The sequence below is a fragment of the Neophocaena asiaeorientalis genome, unplaced genomic scaffold, assembly GCF_003031525.2.
Source record: "Neophocaena asiaeorientalis asiaeorientalis breed wild unplaced genomic scaffold, Neophocaena_asiaeorientalis_V1.1 scaffold220, whole genome shotgun sequence".
In the NCBI taxonomy this organism is placed as follows: domain Eukaryota; kingdom Metazoa; phylum Chordata; class Mammalia; order Artiodactyla; family Phocoenidae; genus Neophocaena; species Neophocaena asiaeorientalis.
The window spans coordinates 1,869,326-1,889,412 of record NW_020174042.1 but is presented as its reverse complement, the minus strand read 5'-3'; the positions used below and the strand labels follow the sequence as shown (position 1 = coordinate 1,889,412).

At 48.5% G+C, this 20,087-nt stretch overlaps 1 protein-coding gene across 1 annotated transcript in view; it reads left to right on the top strand.

The window, feature by feature from the left end:
- B4GALT1 (beta-1,4-galactosyltransferase 1) overlaps positions 1 to 20,087 on the top strand; it is a 49,931-nt gene that overhangs the window by 14,162 nt on the left and 15,682 nt on the right. The window contains exon 2 of the mRNA XM_024753792.1: positions 12,506 to 12,741. Within this exon, the coding sequence (XP_024609560.1) occupies positions 12,506 to 12,741 (236 nt within the window). The remainder of the gene's footprint in view (positions 1 to 12,505; positions 12,742 to 20,087) is intronic.

Here is a 20,087-nt window from a genome sequence, read left to right as displayed (position 1 = left end):
TATAGGGCAGCAGGCTTTCCACAGTGCAAGGTCTGGGTCTAGTGGGAGAGAGAAGGATGTACTTGGAACCAGCATTGCAGATCCAGAAATGCATTCAGGGCTCCAAAACTGATCAGAGGGTCAGCTGACTCAGTAATAAAACTTATTTGCATTCTGGAATGCTAAATCTCTGCACTACTGCAAGATTGGAACTGTCAGGTGGCTTAGAATTCTCTGGCTGCTGGCAGCACTATAAGGGAAGCCATAGTATAATCAGGGCAGCTGCTAAGTCAGAAGTCACAGCAGGGAGGTGAGTTGTACTCTAATGATGGATGGTGTCAGGCTGTCAGGCTGATGAACCCATCCCCACAGTGTTGCAGAACTCCTTCAGGGACCTTGGTCTGATCCAGAGGTCAGGGCTCCTTTCTCCCTTGTACACCCCTGGAAGGACACATCCAGCTCCAGCCTCCACCACTCCCCTATTTATTTCCTTGTGTACTTTCTTCCTTCTTTTCTTCCTTTCCATCCAGCCATCCAACTTTTTATTTCATGCCTATTATCATCAAGGACTCTCTTGCCTTATTTTCTTGTGTTATTTTATCCTCATTCCCCCTTCCATTTCCCAACCCCACCATGGGCAGCGATTCTAAAGTGTTTAATGTGTATCTGTTTTTGCTCTTGCTAAATGGGAGCCACTGCTTCATATATATGCAATTTCTAATTTAAATTCAATTTTTTAGATTAACATACAGTAAAATTGGCCCTTTTTTGGTTCTATGAATTTATATATATGTGTGTATATATACATATATATAAAACTACCGCCACAATCCAGATGCAGAATAGTTCTGTCACCCCCCAAAATCCCCCTGTAGTCACATTTTCCCCTCACCCTTCACCCCTGTTAACCACTGATCATTACTGTTGTTTTGTCTTTTTGAGAAGGCCATATAAATGGATCATACAGTATATGTATTTTTAACTTATGTAAATGGTATTTTTTATAGCTCATTTTGATTCTATTTCTTTTAACCCAGATCTGCTTTTTCTTTTTTTTCAATTTTTAAAAATTTGACATAACGGCAAACTTACAGAAAAGTTGCTAGAATTATACAAAGAGTTTCTGGATATCCCTGGATCCCCCTAAATTCCCAAAACGTTAACATTTTACTGTATTTCCTTTTTCTTCTCTCTCTCCCTGGTTGTGCCTGTGTGATATTCCAAATCATGCCCCTTTACCCCTAATTATTCAGTATGTATTTCCTAAAAACAAGGATTTTTTATATAACCATAGTATAATGATCAAATCAGGAAGTCAACATTGAAAAATTTCTATTATCTCATCTACAGACCTTATGAAGATTTTGTCAGTTGTCCCAAGAATGTCCTTGTAGTAAAAGAAAATTGAAGAGCACGCATTTTTTTCAGTCATCATGTCTCTTTCGGCTCTTAATCTGGAACAATGCCTGACACTTCTTTGTATTACACGACACTGAAAATATTGAAGAGTGTGGGCCAGTTGTTCTGTGAAGGCCCCTCAATCTGAGTCTGTCTGATGTTTCCTTGTGATGAGGTTCAGGTTATGCCTTGAATAAGAATACCAGTGAACGATGCTGAGTTCTTCTCGGTACATAATATCTGGAGGCACATGCTGTTAATTCGTTCCTTACTGGCCATGTGAACTTTGATCATTTCATTATGGTGGTGCCTGCTGTTTCTCCATTATCAAGTTTGCTATTTTACCCCCCCCTTTTTTTTTTTGCGGTGCACGGGCCTCTCACTGCTGTGGCCTCTCTCGTTGGAGAGCACAGGCTCCAGATGCGCAGGCCCAGCGGCCATGGCTCACGGGCCCAGCCGCTCTGCGGCATGCGGGATCCCCCCGGACTGGGGCATGAACCCGCGTCCCCTGCATCGGCAGGCGGACTCTCAACCACTGCGCCACCAGGGAAGCCCTATTTTACCCCTTTTAATTAAAATGTGTCTTATGGGCATTTACTTTGAGATTATGTAAATACCTTGTTATTCCTCATACTTTCATCCATTGATTTTTAGTGCCTATTGATGATTCTTACCTGAATTATTATTATCATGGTGGTTGGTGATCTATCATTGCTTCTACATTTATTAGTTGGCATTTTCCTGTGAGGAAGAGTTTTCCCATTTCCCTATTTTCATATATTAGTACAGAGTTGTGGATTCTTACTTTATTCAATAGTTCATAATCCTTTACTAACATTATTTATTTTGATGCTCAGACTGTCCCAGCTTTGGCCAATGAGATCCCCTTCGAGCTGGCTTCTGTGTCATTTTGGCATATCCCTTCATTCTTTGAGCATTTCCTTTCTTTTAGGCAAATCAAGATGTTCCGGGCTCCTCTTGTTAATTCTCTGACCCAGCCCTGGAATCAGCCACTTCTCCGATGAGCACTGTTTCTTTTTAGTAGATAATGGTATTTAGAAACTAAGAGCTGGGCTGCAGATGCTCACCCTTGATTATAAGGTCCATCCACATTGCTGTGTGTAATCTAGTGTCTGTGGTGTTCACACCAATTTTCTCTCTCCATTAATGGTAGACTCCCACACTGCCTTCAACACTGCCTTCACACATAATGCTGTAAGGAATGGCCTTCTACGTGTCCTTTATGGACCTATGTGTGTATTTATGCTGCTTCGAGGGTGCCAGATATGGGTCCAGAATGGCTGCCCCCATTTATGTTTCCACCAGCAGAGCAAGAGCGACTCTACAAATACTTGGCATTAACCAACTTCCTAATTTTTGCCAAACGCATAGATACAATGGGTGAGCTCTTTTTAAAAATAATTAATTAATTAATTAATTTACTTGACTGCGTTGAGTCTTAGTTGCAGCACACGGGATCTTTCATTGAGGTGCGCAGGCCTCTCTCTCTAGTTGTGGCACGCGGGCTCTAGAGTGCGCGGGCTTAGTTGCCCAGCGGCATGTGGGATCTTAGTTCCCCGACCAGGGATCAAACCCGTGTTCCCTGCATGGGAAGGCAGATTCTTAACCACTGGACCACCAGGGAAGTCCCTGGGTAAGCTCTTGTTTTAACGTGGTTTTCTCTGATTTCAAATGAGCTGGAGCATCTTTTCATATGCTTGATGGCCTTTGGGATTCTTCTTTGGTAAATTGTTTATTCATAATAATTCTTTGGCTGTTTTTTCACAGGGACTCATATTTTTCTTGATGACATGGAAGGTTTCCTTATACATCCTGGATACTAAACTGCAGACCTCTTCTCTCAATCTGTCAGCTCTCTGTTTGCTTTGCCCACGCTATCTTTTGTTTGAACAGAAGACTTTTTTCCCCATTGTTTTGTGCATTCTCTCACCAGTACTCTTTTTGTGTAACTATGTTAATACCGTTAGTCCCTCTGCATTTTAAATGTGCTGGTATAATTTAACTCTGCTGATTCTCCTCAGCAGTCTGTCTTAAGACTTTTAGCCTCTATTAAATTCTATTAAGAATGACTTTGCCTCTTAGAGTGTAAGGCCCGCACGCAAGTATTATTCATATATTTACTCAGCAAATACATGTTGTAGACCTACTGTGTGTTAGGCACTGTGCTATATTACAGACAAGGTTTAGAGGTTATGAAACGTGCCTGTGGCTTTTCAGAGGTGGAGCCGAGATTTGAATCCTGGTCTGTAACCTTTCCTACCATGCTGCTTCCCTTGCAAATTGCATTTGGTTCATGTAGAGCTGTGTGTCAAATTTCTACATCTTTTCTAACAAATGGCCTAAGAAGGTGCAGAGCAAAGTGTTCTCCCGCAGCATCCTGAGGAGGGGAAAATCAGGCAAGGAATGGAGGTAAATGTGGCTCTGGCCATCCTGGGCCTGGCAGGCCCGGGGCCTACCTGCTGGTGACTGACCCCAGGCTGAGAGTGCAAGACCCGGAGGAGACTGGGAGGCTGCCTCAGCCTGCAGAGGAAGGTCTTTAAATAACGCCCAGGCCTGTATCATCTAATCCTTCCTGAGAAGCTCAAATCATCCTTTCCAGAAGTGCTCTAGTTCTAAGGGGTGAGAGATCCAGCACGATCATCCTGGGGCTAATTTCCAGGCAAGTTGGCCTCCCAAGCCTTTCCTGGTAGTGATAACTGTGGGCAGGCACAGTTTTCACAAATTCCAGTGGAGGGAGGGCAGCCAGTCAGGAGAAGTGCTGGGTGAGGAGGAAATCTGCGTTTGGGCCGGAACCAAACAAAGCAGAAATTCCTCCTGGGACAGTTTTTCCCCAGAGGACAAACACTGGGAAGCCTGTTTACTGGGCTTTAAAAGCCTTGATCCCTGGCCACTGCTTCTTGACCTCAGGCCTTGCATCTCTGTGGTTCCACTGCTGGTGGAAACCTCCTCGGGTCACCCCAGGACAGACGTGTACTGTTATGCCCCGAGTTCTGGGGTCTCCCAGGGTTTCCCAGTGCTCTATCCTTGTTTCTACTGCCCCCTTGAATTCTGAGCCATGACCATGTATGTATAGAAATGCACTTGAGAAGGGTTTAGATCAGTGATGTCACATCAGGTTCACTTTTAGGCTCCTTGGATCAGTTGGTGGCTTGCTGGAATCCCCACAGATTCTGAACCCTAGGATTCTGAGATGGAATCCCCATGGGCACAGTGGAGGGAGAGTGGAGGGGCACATGAGCTGTAATCTGTTGTCTGCTGTGTAGATGCATCCATGAACATCAGAACCCTAAAGGATTAATAAGGAAAAGATAAGGATGGCTTTTTTGCAAATCCAAGAGTGTCCTTGAGGAAGGCTGTTAGTCTCTCTGGCCTTCAGTTTCCCTTATGTGTAATGCTGGGGTTGAAATATAATTCTCGAGGTCCCTCCAGCCCTGGTCTGCCAGGATTATCCACAGGTCTGTTTCAAGGTGGATCCTGACCCTTCGAGGTGATGGAATCTGACCTTGACTTTGCTCCCTTAGGTTTAGGCCTTGGTACCCTTGGTAACAGGATCCTGGACTGAGTGACCACCCAAGGCTTTTCTGGTGATCTTAATGACCCATATTAGACTTTGAGCTTTGGGGTTATTCTCTCAAGGAACAAGTGGTATTTGGTGAAATGCCTGTTTGCTCTGGCAGTGTGAGGTTTAGGTGAGGAAATAGCAACATTTTCATTAGGAGGTTAGGCTGTCCACTGCCACAGTCTCAAATTATAGGTCTAGAATCTGGAGGAAACTCATTTAAAATTGAGGGCAGGGGATGTGCCTGTAGATCATGAATCAGGTGCTATACCTGGAAACCAAAGGCATCTTTGGAGCCCGGAAAGGAGAGTGTTCTTGCCCTTGGTCGCCTTGGGTGTAGGTGTGTACTTAGGACAGCACTCTAGATTCTCAAGCATCACGTAGGCAAGATGGTTCCCTACTCTGCTAATTCACATTCTTACCTCGTAGTTGAATAAGTGCTGTGGGGTCACCACATGTTTGTGCAGCCTGTTCTGCCAGAAACTGTCCCAAGTACAAAAAGGAATGGTGTACAACTCCTGCCCTCAAGGAGACGAGGGTCTGCTGGAAGAAGCAGGGAGGTAGACTGGCACCCGCCCCCTGTGGGGGGGGCTTGGATGCGTGCTTGTGAAGGTTGTGATGTTGGTACGTAAAGGGTGTTTGTAGGCATCTGGAGCAGGGACCAGTTGGCCTGAGGGAGTTGGGGCAAGCTTTGAAGTTCAAAGTTTGAACTTTGAAGGACTGTTCCCTTACCTACTTCACAAAGGTTTTTGAGGTAACTTATAAGAATACACACCATAAAAAGGGTCAACATAAATAAATTAAAACAAGAGAAAGAGAAAATGTGGCTTAAAAAGTTAAGATTCGGGAAGAGTTAAAATGTAGATATTCAGGCTCTGCAGCCCAGAATAGCTATTACATCTGTCCCTTTACAAAAGCCAAAAGTGAAACATCGTCAGAGAGCAGCCGTACGCGGTAAGTTGTTTTTCTTGGTGCCTCACTCTTAAAGAGCTTCATGGGGGTGGGAGGGAGGTGGTGGTGAACAGGTGAGCCTGTAAACCAGCGTTTCTCAAAATATGCTCTAGGGACCTGCATTAAAGCTACATAGAGTAGTTGTAAAAAGGCAGAGTCCGGGACCCCAGCCCCAGACTTTGCACCTCAAAAGCTCTGGGGAGGAGGATCCAAGAATCTGCAGTTTTACACGCTTCCCCAGATGATTCTTTGTGTACTCCACAATTTGAGAACCTCTGCAATAGATGGAAACCTCAACAGTATCTTGAAAGCAAATGCAATAAAGCGAGTGAGGGTGCTTGGCCCTTGTTTGAAGGCTGGGTGAGAATTTAATGGGAGCGAGAGCAGTGCACAAGAAAAGGCAGTTCCCCTGAGGTTCATCCCTCGCCGGGTCACTTGCAGGTCATATTTTGGAAGACCTACACAGTGTGGCAGTCCAGGCACACGGCAGGGCCACGCCTTAGCACAGAGATGGACGGAGGAGCAGCTGGCCCCACTATGCCCTATTGGCCCAGCTTCCCCTTGGCCACCTGGGTTCTGCTCTGCAGCCTTCCTCTGGCAGGATCTTTTATTTTTTGAACAAATATTTTGTTTTTCTCTGCACCCCCAAATGCAGGGTTCTGAGACCACAAATATGCTCTGCTTCCTGTTGAAAAAGTGTTTTTCCCCCCAGGGTCTAATAGTGGCTTGGATGGTGAGTTGGCAGAAAGAACAGTGGGTGTTGAAATTGTATTCTGCACGCACTGTGCCCAAGACATATCAAGTCAGCCTTTGGAATAGATTATTCCTGTTTTCTGGTCACGGAGTTGTATGTTTTGAAGTCTTTATTTTGGAAGACACTTCTTTATTGAGAAAGGGATGAAGGAGGGGTCACAACTGTTGTCCTTGGGTTATATTTTTAAATATTTATTGTTCAATTTTAAAGATATACCGAGAGGTATAAAGAAAAATACCCTGAACATCTGGTTTAAGAAATAAATCATTTCCAGTATTTTTGAAGCCTTTGTGATTTAGATTTTAAAACCCAATAAGACATGGTTAACGTGAGCCTTGAGCAGTCCCAGCTGGTGGCTCTCTGTCCTGTGCTCCTCCATCAGGTTTTCTTGAGGTTTATTGAAATCCTCTTGGTTGCTTGTGTTGGTGGCAGGGAGAATAGCTGTGCACCATTCACTCAGCTCAGAGTTGTTGACATACTCCGTGTCCATGGCAGCCAAGTGGACACTCACAACTCTTCTCCCAGAGGGGAGCTGAGGGGCCCAGTGGAGTCAGCTGCTTCTCTGCAAAGCTTTTCTTGACTCTGTTCCCTGGCCCCGGAGTTGACTCCCCTTCCTTTGTGCCATTTCAGCTGTTCTCACCACTGTCACCCTCACCGTCATTGTTTGCTTTGCTGGTCTCCCCCCTGCCAAGGGCAAAGACCTCTTCTTAACCCAGCCCCACTGCTGCATGCCTGGCACCAACTGGCATGTGGTGTGTGCTAACCGGGTACATGGTTGAATGGATGTGGTGCTATGAGTGTTTAAAGAAGGCGGAGGAAAAGTAAGAACCAACCTTGAGTGGTCTGAGAAGGCTTCCTAGGGGAGGTGATGTTTGAGCTGAGGCCAGGCAGCTGTTAGATTGGTGATAAGGAAGTCCTTGGAGAATTCTGGAGAGCTTCTCTTCCCTGAAGGACTGGGGAGAAGATTTGGAATGAGCCCCATGCAGTGGACGGTGCTTCTCATTTTTAGTGTAAGGGGTTACAAGGGGCATCATGAGTTGGTGGCTTGAAGGGGGGCTCTGCCGTACTGTCAGGTCTGAGGCTTGACCAAGGAAGAGATTCCAACACCTCAGCTTGTTGAACCACAAAGCTAGTTCCCAAATCAGTGAATTTCATTGCTCAAGAAAAAAATTGTTTTTAAACTTGGAGGCCTGACCCATGGCTGCAAGTAAGGGTTTTTTAAAAAATTAAATTAAAAAAGATCAATCCAGCATCAAAATCCACTGTGATCATTTCATAAAAGAAAGGGAATTTTAACATTTAAAGAGTAAGAAGCACTTCATCTTGGAAGAATGGGCATTCTGATATATTGATTACCTTGAGCTTAATGAAGGACCACTTACATTATCTTTGACCATTTTGTCTCAGGCTCATGAAACATTGTCACCACTCCACAACAGGCCAAGGACTGTCTTGACCCATTGGTTGGTCCGTTGGGAAGCAGTGGCTAGACGTTCCAGCCTCTTTGGCTGAGGCTAGAGGAATGAACGAGTGGTTCAGCCAGCCTGGAAGTGAGGCAGGGAGTCTGTGCTGGGCTGGCTCTGGATTCACAGGGCTTTTGATGGAGGGGCATATGTGTGTTTGGGTTTGCCGTGCTGGGCGAGGGAGCAGTGGAATCTGTCTGAGTTGAGTTCACACATTGAAGTTATTGAGCGACTTACATGCAAGGCTGTGACCTAGACTCCCAGCTGAGAGGCCCACGTGGCAGGGCTTTAGTGGGGGGAGCCGAGGACAGGCTCACATCTGCTCATCTGCTTACGTAACCCTGCTTCCCAGCTCTTAGAGCCAAGAAAACACACAAGCCGGCCCAGCAGGGCCGAGGGCTTGTGGTAGCACGCGCCACGCGCTGCACAGCAAGGGGGCCTTGGCTCGGCCCGAGGACCGTCAGGAAGCCTCAGCCCTCTGCTTCCTCCCCCACGCCTCTCCCGAGGCCCCCGCGGTGGCTCTGAGACCTGCTGGCAGGTCAGTGTGGTTCTAGGCAGAGCTGGTCACTGCCCTCTTGGAGTCTGAGCTCTTTGGACTTTCTAATTAGGGCAAAGCCAGGTGTGCCACGAAGGACGTCCCCTGCCTCGTGGCAGGAGGTGTGCCGGGTATGCAGGGAGGCCTCCCGGCTAGTGCCGGCTCCAGGAAAACGTTCAGCCCCGGATCTGGAGCCACCACAGCTGCCAAGCACTGACCCATCTCTGGGGTGTGAACGGGGAGGGGCGGTCCTCAGAACGGTGGCAGCTTCAAGGAAAGAAGGCAGGGAAAAGAATTGCCAGATTGAGCCAGAAGGGGTGTCAAGGTGCTCTAGATGTGTGGGAGACAGGGCAGGGTTGTGAGAGGGCACAGGGAGGAGTAGGGGAGTGAGAAAGGCTGTTTGGTGATCAAGCTCTGCATGGAGCCGCTGGGGCAGCAAGTCCCTCGGACAGCCTTGAACGAGGGTGGTTTTCACGTGGGTCCTGCCACGCTCAGCAGGGGGCTCCTTGAAGTCAGGAACTGTCCTGTCCATCCCATCACCTCCCACCTCCCTGACCTGGCACACAGTAGGTGTCCAGAAAGTATTGATTGAAACGAATTGAAAGTGGCCTTGACACACCACAGAAAGCGTTTATGTTAAACAAACTCTTCTGGCTTGATGGTTGAGTAGGCTCCCGTGGATGGACGGTCACATGCTGTTAACCCCTATGCGGGGGCTGAAGGAAGAGGAGGGGGATAGAAGATGGACCACCCAGGTTATCAGCTCCCATAATTGGGTAGACAGTGTTTTCAGTTGCTGAAGGAACTCTGGAGCAGAAGCGGATTGGCCATAGGTGGTGGTGGTGGTGGTGGTGGTGAGGTTAAATAAGTGTTCGTGTGAGTTCCAATCCCTGCAGTTTGCAAATGGAAGCCAGTATCCTGAGAGTGGCTGGCTGGTAGTTGCCCAAAGATCATCCAACAAGTCACTTGTAGAGCTGAACTAGGACCCAGGCAGCCTTTCTTCTGACCAGGAAACTACCTCAGGACCATCTTTCTGGAACTGCTGAAGGGGTGAAATTAAGACGCTTCTAGCCTGCAGGTGTCTGCTCCAGGGAGGGTGGGCAGACCAAGTGTGAATTCCTGTTTTCTGGTTTGGTTTCAGAAGTTGTGAGAAGTTTGGTAGGGTGACAGTCCAGATGCCTCTTGGGTTCCCAAAAATGGAGCGATGTTTAGCAGCATTTTCAGAACCAAAGGTGGGGCAGGCTGGGGATGGGGTGCAGATGTCGTGGGGCCTTCTGAAGTGAGAAGAGCCCAATGACAGGTCTTCTTTTCATGTTTTTCACAAGCACCCTGTGCAGCAGGGTCCCCCAAAAGGCTTTGCCCAAGGTTGGGGAGTAGAGCAACCCAGGCCTGCTGGACCCTGTGGGAAAGGGCTCCCTCCATGAAAGCCCCAAGGCTTGTGAAGATGGGCGGTCCGGCTCCCCTCTGCCCATCGTGCCCAATAAGAATCCCTTGGGCTCCTTGTTATTTACGTGGGTCCTTCCCAAGATCTACCGAGTCAGGTTCTCTAGGGGAGAGGCCTGAGATTCCATATTTTTACTGATTACCTCACATGATTCTGATGATAGAATGTGTTCACACTCCTCACATTTTTCTGTAGAGACAATGGCCAGGCTGACCCCTTACTTGGTTCTGGGACATAGTACCTACTCACCTGAGGGCACCCTGGGAGGTTGGAGCTGGGTCAGCAGGCAGTCATGTGAGGGACTGATCTGTGAGGCCTCTGTTCCTCCAGAGACCGAGGTGCACGGCCAGGCAGAGACTAGGGCTTTTGATCCCTGAAGACCTCCTTCCTGCCGCACGGGGTCTGCCGTCTGAGCTCTGGACAGGCCAGAGCAAAAGGACAAGGCCAGACTGGGGCTTTGATTTTAAGATCCTAGTCTCTCAATGACGTTAGAGGGAAGAGGGAAGAGCGTTTCTGGCAAAGGGAAAAGTGTGGGCATAGGCACAGTTTATTGGAACGGGAAGGAGGGTAGAGCTGAGACTGAAGGGCCTTGTTGCCAAGCTAAGAGGCTTAGCCCTACCTTGTCCAAGGCTATGTCCAAGGCCATCAGAGGGTTTTAGCAGGAAAGTGATAGGATCAGAGCTGTGTCTCAGAAGAAAATGAACTAATGTGAGCGGGTGCTGTGATGATAGAACTGGGTCAGCGTCAGAGGGAGGGAAGGTGTGAGGAGTCCTGGGGATCCAGGAGAGGGGAGAAGAGGAGGAGATGCAGGTCCATACCTGCTGACAGGCAAGGGGAGCGAGAGTCACAGCTTCCTTTTCTTGGGCTGCCTCATTTCAGGAGGGTGAGGGATCCCTGAAGACAAGAGGTGCTTGGAGAGCTACATACTATTGACAAACAAACAGGGCAACAGAGGGCTGCACACTGGACCCTGGGTGGTTCTCACCAGCATGTTTCAGGTGAACTTGCTCTGAGTTTGTGGTCTGGGTCTGGCTTCTGTTCTGTAGTGTTTAGGTTCCTTCCTTTGTTCCTGTGGATAGTTTACTCCATAGGTAAAGCTGGTTATGCTAGAGTAATGGTTCCTAAAGTATGTTCCCTGATAAAATGATTCTATGGCCAAATAAGTTTAGGAAGTGGTGAGATAGATAAAGTGAACTTCTTGACTGCACAGCTTCTCAGAGCTTTTGGTATGCATTATGACTTCCCAGAAGCAAGATTTAGTGTGCAGCGTTCCCAAACTTATTTGACCAGGGGACGTGTTCTTCCATTGAGCATCTCACTGGGACTAGTGTTTCCTGGAACCCACTTTGAGAAAGTCTGGCCTACAGGGAATACTGGGGACCTGGGTTCAAGTGTTGACTCTGTTCCCAATTCCCTGTGTGTCCCTAGGCTAGTCATTTTTCTCCTGCCCTCCCCATGTGTGCTGTGGCAGGGGTGGTTGTCAGACTTGGAGGAGTGAGGTCCTCTCTCAGCTCCACCTGTTTCTACTTAGGAGACGGGGACTTTTATGTCTGTATCTGGATCTTCACCCTTGCCTTTTCCTCTACTCCTAACCTGCCACTACCTCACAAGCCACCATCCACGTCTCATCAATTTGTCTTCTGAGCCCAGAGCTCTCTTACTAACTTAGTTCTCTCATTTGGAGCCATGTTCTTCTAGGCCAGAAACTTTGGAGTTGCCCCTGACTTTTCCTCCCTTCTTCATCCCCTGCTTATTCTAAGCACTCTTCTTTGATGTTTGTTCTGGCTGTTTCTTCTCTCTGTTTCCCCTTAGTTCCTCCAGTCCCTACCCGTTGAGTTTGTTTCATCTGTGCATCACTTCCCTTCCTGAGACATGGGTTACTCATACCACTCTCTGCCGCTTGTAATTTCAGGCTCATTTTCTCCACAGGGACCTCCCCAACACACACGCACACTTTCCCCCGACTAGGTTAGGTTCAGAGAGATGATGTGAGTCATTTGTCCAAGGCCACACAGCTGGGAGGTGGCAGAGTTTCAACCTCAGGATTTCTGACAAAGTGCTTTCTCAGCCATGCTTTCTGATCCTTACTACAGCTTGTCAGGAAGTCTGAGCAGGAATTACTCCATTTCCATTTTTCAGTTGAGCAACATAGTCTGAGAGGAGTGGGTCCTAGGAAGGTGAAGTGCTTCAGAGGGTGACCAGCTGTCTGGGTTTGCCTGATACTGAAGGGTTTCCTGGGATGGTCAGTCATGCTAGTTCTGGACATGGTACCCAGTGCTGGGCCTGAGTGCCTTTTCCACAGCCACACTGTCTCCCAGGAGGAGATGCTTCCAGCGGTAGCGGCCTGGCCACCTGCAGAGTCCTGTGGCCTGATATCTTCTCCTTCCCTCCACCTCTCTAGTTGGCCCCATGCTGATTGAGTTTAACAAAGCTGTGGACCTGAAGCTTGTGGAGGAACAGAACCCGAAGGTGAAGGTGGGTGGTCGCTATACCCCCAAGGACTGCGTCTCTCCTCACAAGGTGGCCATCATCATTCCGTTCCGCAACCGGCAGGAACACCTCAAGTACTGGCTGTATTATTTGCACCCAGTCCTACAGCGTCAGCAGTTGGACTATGGCATCTATGTTATCAACCAGGTGAGGTCTGGGAAGGTGGAGGGAGGGAGGGAAGGAGTGTACACGTGTGTGCATGTGTGTGCGTGTGTGTGTGCGCACGTGCGTGCGCGTGCTTCTGTACTCAAATATGTGAGTAATGAGGGGTGAAGGAATGGAAGTGATTTTTTAGACACCTGGCATTTTGCAACTCCACTACCACCCCCACCCCCCTCCTTATCTTGGTGCAAATGAGCTAAATGCCATACAGTGTTGTTTTGTTTTGTTTTTTCCCAAGAGTATAACTTTGGTGTTTCAAGTTTATCCTGAATACCTAAATTCCTATCTTTAGACTATAACCTCCCAGTTGGAATAACACATCTAACTTATCTATATTCCAAATTCCCTTGAAATTCATCTGAAGAGACAGGCTGCATTTCCATTTCTAAAAGGTCCAGTGTCCATTTCATTTCAAGTTAAACTCTGGGTCTGCTTGTAGTAAGTTAGCTTGAGTAGTAAGATTACTAGCAGTTGACAGCTTCCATCAAAGTTGAGGGACTTGGTGGGCCTTCCTTGGACCAGAAGACTTGCTTAAGAAAAACCCTGCCATCAAGGAACACTTGTCTGACGCCAGTGAGCACGTGTTGACCATGGCAAGATTCAGGAGCCTGTTATTAAAGCAACGGCAGTGAGCGCCTGGGAGAGGAAGCCACCAGCACCAGGGGCCAGCAGAGATTACGAGGAACAGGCCATGCCAGCTGCATCTCCTTTCCCTCTTTGACAGTTGTTTTACCAGTAGATGAATGATACACTGTAGACACCGTGTCAGATCTTATTCATCAAGGCATTTGGTGGCCTCCCACAAATCTGCCTGAGCAGAGGAGAGACAGCTGTGGTCTGGATGGCATATAAACTAGATTAAAATATATACTTGGGTAAAGAGTGTAAAAGATAGTTAGTGATGATGCCAAGTTTTTGAATTTAGGTGATTGTGGTCAAGGAAGACTTGGTGTGGGTGCCCGGGGGGGAGAATGCGAATGTATAGAAAGCTTGTATTTTAGGTGAATGTGAGATTTCCCTTCGATTATGAAGTCAAAACAAATATTGGACCAGTGAAATTTAGCCGCTATCTTAAATTCCTATGACATGCTTATATAGATATTCCCCACGTTTCCAATAACAGATTTCCAAATGTCCTATACCAGCTCTTTGCTCCTGCCCGCCCCAGTCCAAGCTGGCAGAACAACTAAGCAAGCCAGCTTGGACCAGTGGCCCCGCTGTGCCAGCTGACACTGGACACTGCCTGAGATGGGGCTTCTCCCACAGTGTGCTTTCCGAAATGGAGATCTGAGGCCAAACGCATCTGAGAAATGCTGGACTGAACAACACGAAGCAGGTTTCATTCCTGCAGAGCCTTCAGTGTACTGGTGTACATTACAGCCTCCGGAAGGACTCCGCACATAGTGTTTCCCGAGCTCATCTGACTGGAGAGCCGTTTTCCAAGAACCACCTCAAGCGAAGAGTGTTCCGTGAATTAAACATTAGGGAAAGCAGGCCTACATTAACACCTCTCCTCCCCTCCTACCTTCTTACTTTCCCTAGGATACTGAGAAACACCCCCAATTCCTATCTTTTCCCACATGTATCTCAGCATCGGAAGTACTTTATTTTTCGTTTTTCAAACATTTACGTCTTTTTTTTTTCTTCTTCTTTATGCAGGTTTTTAATTGTAAAATACGATATGCCTACTGAGAAGTGCACAGAACAAAACTGTCAATGTAACAAATAAAAAGAGGATACTTACATAACCACTACTCGAATCTGAAAGTATTGATACTTGTCAGCATCTTAAAAACCTCCCATCTCCTTTTCTCATCACAAGCTCCTTCCCTCTTCCCGGTTAAACACCATCCTCACTTCTTGACAATCATTTCCTTTAACCTGCATGCATCCCTAACAAAAGAGTTTAGTTTTGTCAACATCTAACTTTATTATTATTTTTCACACACACACTGTATTTTATTTTTACAAGAGAAAAGCATTGTAACATTTACTTCTTTTTTTCCTTTAGTCTTGTCTGTATTGTCGTCTCCCCCCCCCCCCCCCCCCCCCCCCCCTGCCCCCAGTGCGTGTCTTTTTGCTTCTTCATCTTTTCCTTCTCTTCCAAGGGTTAACTTTTCACCTTCGGTGAATAATTTCCTCTTTATCTCCCTCTCCCCCAGTTAATCTAGTTTGTTCTGCTCCAGCTCCGCCCTGATTATTTCTTTGGGAAAATATGATCTGACTTCCAGGTAACCAAGTCATAAAGAAACTTGAAGTCTGCTCTACCTTTCCAGTGAAGAATATCTTTGTATAAAGAACCCATAATAAAGTGATGATAGGAAACCTAAGCCTTGAAAAGAAAGAGGTGGGAGGGGAAACATTTGGAGCGTGCCCCGTCTACAAATTAGGACCTTCCTGTGTTCTCTGTTTTACTGTTATAGTAAGGGAAAGGGAGTTCATAGCATCTGGCTTGGGCTTTGTGTACCATTTGTTGAGCAAATAGGCTTCTCAGCGTCTTCCTGTCTCAGACACCCTGCTGTCATTTTGATGCTTCATTCACCACCACCCCCAACACATACCCCATTTAAGATGAGAAAGTGCTTAAAATAGGAGGGGCCCCTGAGACATCTAGTCCCGGGGTTCTCAGACAGGTTTTTAAGAACAAAACCTCTTCCTGCCACTTTAAAATCCTCCACAGCCCCCATCCACAGTGGGTCACAATGGTGCTATTCTACTTGAAGTGGGGGCCGTGTCCCCATCTCTGTCCCCTGACTTCCCCTTCAGTCTTTGCTGGGATTCATGTGTACCCCTGTGGCCAGATAGTGTGAAAACTGTTCTATTTTGCAGGTGAGGAAACTGAGGCTCAGAGAAGGGAAGTGACGGGTAGGAAGCCACATAAGCCACGGTAGGGCTGCAGCTCAGAGGCCAGTCCCCGTCTCCTAGTGCCCTCTCAGTGCATCAGCACTAACTCCCTCCTCAAGGCCATTTAGTTCCTCCTTCTCAAAGCTGGGTGTCCAGGGCTGGGAGTGAGCACCAGGTTCAGGCTGCCTGGGTTCCGGCTCTGCTCCTTGCCAGCTCAGTGACCTTGGGCTTGAGTCCTTCACACCTCGGTTTCCTCAGTAGTGGGAAGGCAAGGTTTTAGTCCTTAGCACACAGGGCTGTGACGCACCTGGCACACAGTGAACCCTTGGTAAACATTAGCTGATTTGAGTTCTTTCTCCACACCCCCCGCCCCCCGCCCCATCCTGTCCCCTTCTTCCTGCCTATTTTCTCTGCCTAGGACTGTGGTGATAAACTCTTTACTGCTCTCTCCCCGCCTCCTGCTTCACCCCCACTCAATACCAGCGTTGAGACCCTCTCTCCCACTTGTGTGGCCTCCGTGGGGTCAGATAGTGGACTTAGGGACCACGGCAAGCCCACCAGCTTCTTCAGAGAAGGGTTGTGTCTCAAGCTCCACACACAGGGATGAGCTTTCCTGGGCTTTTGTGGCTCCTACCCTGTCCATACTAAGCTATTAACCACTTTCGTTTGGCTTAGTCCCCTCCAATCACCGTAATAACTTCCATCTCACAATAAGCGGGGTAGAGGTGGGTGGTGTGCTTTACTGGTTGAGTAAACCTGGAGAAGCAGCAGCATTGCTGTTGGTTCTGTGTCCAGCTCTCTTCCTGCCCTAGCCGGCTGGCATCTGAACATCTCATTAGCGTTCTGGCAGGTCCAGCCTCTCGGAGACAAGGGTACTTCTCTGAGGCACAGGTGTCCTGCCCAAGGTCCAGCACTGGGACCTTGGTGCGGAGGAGGACATCAAGACGTCGTAGCAGATGGGAGGTGGGGTGCACACTACACTCCTTCATACTTTAATTGGGAAAGGAAACCATAAAACCACCAAAGGTAAGGGGAAGGCAGGTTGTCACCCTGGCGGCACTAGCCCTAAATAAGAAATACAGGATGTTTGTGGGATTAGCTGCCATGGGAATTAGCAAACAGGTGAGGAATGCAGGCCAGCTGGCCAGGTGGGCTCGTAATAACCATGGCAGCCCTTTGCCCCAGAAGCAGTGCCCAGGATCTGTCTCTCTGATTCTGTTTGTATATCCCCTGGTGCCTCTGATCTCACTCAGCTGCCTCCAATTTTTCTAGTTCCGGCCATGTCATGCCCTCTCTAAACTCTTTAGTATGTCCCTGCCGTCCACAGGCGAGGGTCTAAAGGGCCTGAAGGCCTGAGCTTGGCATCTGAGGGAGGCCCTCTGCAGCCCACCCTGACCGACCTCTGGCCACCTCCTCTCAGGCCTCCTTCACACCTTTAGGCCACAGCCACGCTGGACTCGCCATCATCCCCGAGACACGCCCAGCTGCCCTCCTTTCCCTTTGCTTATGCTGCACCGTCCACCTTCCCCCTGCATGCCTCCCCTTCCCTCCCCGGTTGCTCTTTTTCTGGCCACTATGGGAGGCCCTCCCCAGCCTTATTAGCTCTGTGAAGGCCTGGAGTGGAGCCGACTTCTCCATCCGAGCTGTCCCAGGCCATGTTGTGCTTTCTAGTGAGGCGGGGAGAGTGGAGGGATGATTCCCTGTGTGCGTGCTCTCCCCGCCCAGCGGCCCCTAGACCGTCAGGTCTGACTTGCTCATCTCCCTGACCACGCAGCTCCATGCACGGTCCACCGCAGGGTCAGGGTTTGGAGCACGGAGTTGCTTCCTATGGCTCCTGCCCTTTTACTTACACCTGCTCTCAGGACCCCTTGCTCTGGGTTCTCTGGAGAGGTCTGTGTCTCTTAGAAGTCAAGCCTCCTTTCCCCTCCAGGCCAGGTCATGACCCTTGGGAACCTGCACAGCCTTCTCCCTCTGCTCCCTCCCCCAGGCCTCTCCCCAAAGCTTCCTGTCCCTGGTGGACCAGGGGTGACCTCCCTTTTCAGGAAAAATGTAGAGAACCTACTCTAAGCCCTGTGGTATTTGATGGTCATAAAACTTTGTGGTCTTTGGTACTGAACCTCTTTCACGGTCTCACTTTGAATTTTGACCCTAACAGCCCCTCAGTGAGGCAATGGGTACCCTCACTGCCCTGCTGAGGGAAGGCTTCGGAGGCGAGCAGGTTGCTGGGGGTCCCGTGACGGCTGGGTGGCAGAGCTAAGATTTGGACAGAAATCACCCGAGGCCGAAGGAATGCCTCACCTTGCCACGTGTATTCCCCTCACTGGGGAACAGCTCCACATCCACTTGGCAATGCCCCCATGAGTGCCACTGGGTCACGAGAGGGGGGGCAGCAGCTTTGGAGTAGCAGCCTCAGAACCTTCTGAAAGGCTTGTGCAATTGTCATGCTTACAGGTAAAACCTGGCCTGAAAGGGAGCCCCAGCTTGCACCTGAGGAGTCTCCGTCTAGCTTTGGAATTTTTTCCCTCTTCCTTTTCATCTGTGCACAGTCGTGAGGTGATTCTAGGCTGCTTGTCTGAGACCAGGTTTGGGCAGGTTTGGAGACCACCCTTTGCACGCTCAGTGAGTGAGAGCATCTGTCACCACCCCTCAGCAGCTTACCTCTGTCACTGGGCCAGGCAGCTGGTTCCTAAACGAGGCCAAGACGAATTAGAGTGAAGCAGGCTCGTGAGGACAGCTGCCTGGTCCTGAGGCCCCCCTGGTTTGGTTTCATCTTGACTGTGTCTATTTACCATCACCCCTTCCATTTGCTGCCTGAGCTGGTAGCGCCCAGATTGATGTGTGCAGGAGTGGGGCTCGGGAGGGGTGAGGCCAGTCCTGTTCTGTAGCACCCCCTGCTGCGGATATCTGTACCCTACCTGCTTGCGTGCTGCCCCAGTGATTGGTCGTTTCCTTTGCTGTGTTTTTTCCCCTCTCTCTGTTGCGTGGCTCACTCCAGTCTCCTGGGGAATGTGTAGAAGCACTTTCAGGTACTCGCAGAGCTGGGGAATTGCCTCCCTGGGCATTGTTCTGGGAAATGTCATTTTCTCTGTTCACCGTTGACTTCGTGACAGGGAATGACAGCTTATTAGGAATTTGCCTTTGCCCTGGAACAAGGGTGGTCACAGCCTAGATGTTTGCCTCTCCTCCTTACGTCTCTCCCTTGCAGCTATCTTTGTCTCTTTGTTCTTTTTCTTTTTTTTTCCTTCTAGTGGGGGCCTTTTGCTTTTATTTGTTAATCCTGTTTGTAGCAAAGCAAGCTGAAGGAGGACCTCCTCTCTGTGATCTGCTTCTTGCTCTCCACCTACTTCCTCTTCTGTGCCCTTCACCTCCTAGAGAGAGAAAGAAAGAGAGGAATGCCGACCTAACTACTGCTGTGACTGCTGCTGCTGCTGCCACCACTGCTGCCACCCTGGTAATGTCCACACGCCCCCAAATCCAACCCAGAGCCCAGGCCCTGCTGGTCAGGGGGAAGCTGTGTAAATAATCCTGAGAGGATGCCGTCTCGAGCCCTGGGGTCTCCTGGGCAAGGCCACGGCCTCTGTGGGCTCACTCAGAAATGCTGAGGCTGGTGGGAGCCAGCCTGTTGCGCAGAGGTCGAAGAGACTTTGCCTTAAAATCAAGCCACAGTTGTGCTCATACTGTATGTGTATATACTTTTGTATCTTGCTATTTTTCTTAAATTCTATATCATCTGCATCTTCCCATGTTATTTCATAGTCTTCATAATCATCACTTTCCATGCCGTCATAGTAGTTGAACATGTAGTGCTACCATAATTAACATAGACATTCCTATATTAGAAGACATTTAGATAATTTCCACTTTCTCACTAGTGTAAATAATGCTGTAATGAACATCTTTCAGTCTGCAGCTTATTCTGTGTTTGCTTCTTCCACATTTAGATTCATTTCCCCAGGCTAGATTTCAGATACGAGACTATGGGTTCAGAAATGGTTTAAACATTTTTCTGGTTTGTAACATAAGTGGCCAAATTGCTTTCTGGAAAAGAAGTCTTTATTTTCTAAGTGTTTTTCTGCAGAAAATATCATCTCAGTGCCTTGCGCCCTGGGAGAGAGGCAGGCATCCTGCTGTGGCTGCTGTTGAGCTGGGGTTTTAAAACTGTTCTCTGTGTTTACCTTGCCCAGAATCCCTGCTAAGCTGTTCTATTAGCTCAGTTCTCTCTGAAGGTACCTTATGGCTCTGACGTGTGTCCTAGTCCAGGAGAGGCCAAGGATGTGTTCACTCTTGTGACTAATTACTTTGGCAAACAGAGAACCACCCCCTCAGCACCCTGAACCTGAAAGGGCCCATTTCCTTCACTTGCTGGGAGAAGAGCTTAAGTCTCAGATCAGGTTTTACTGAGGGCCCCGTCCAAGCTCAGGGCTACCATATTATTATGGTTCAAAGCCAGAGACCCAACTGTTGTGAAATCCTGGGTGAGTGGATAT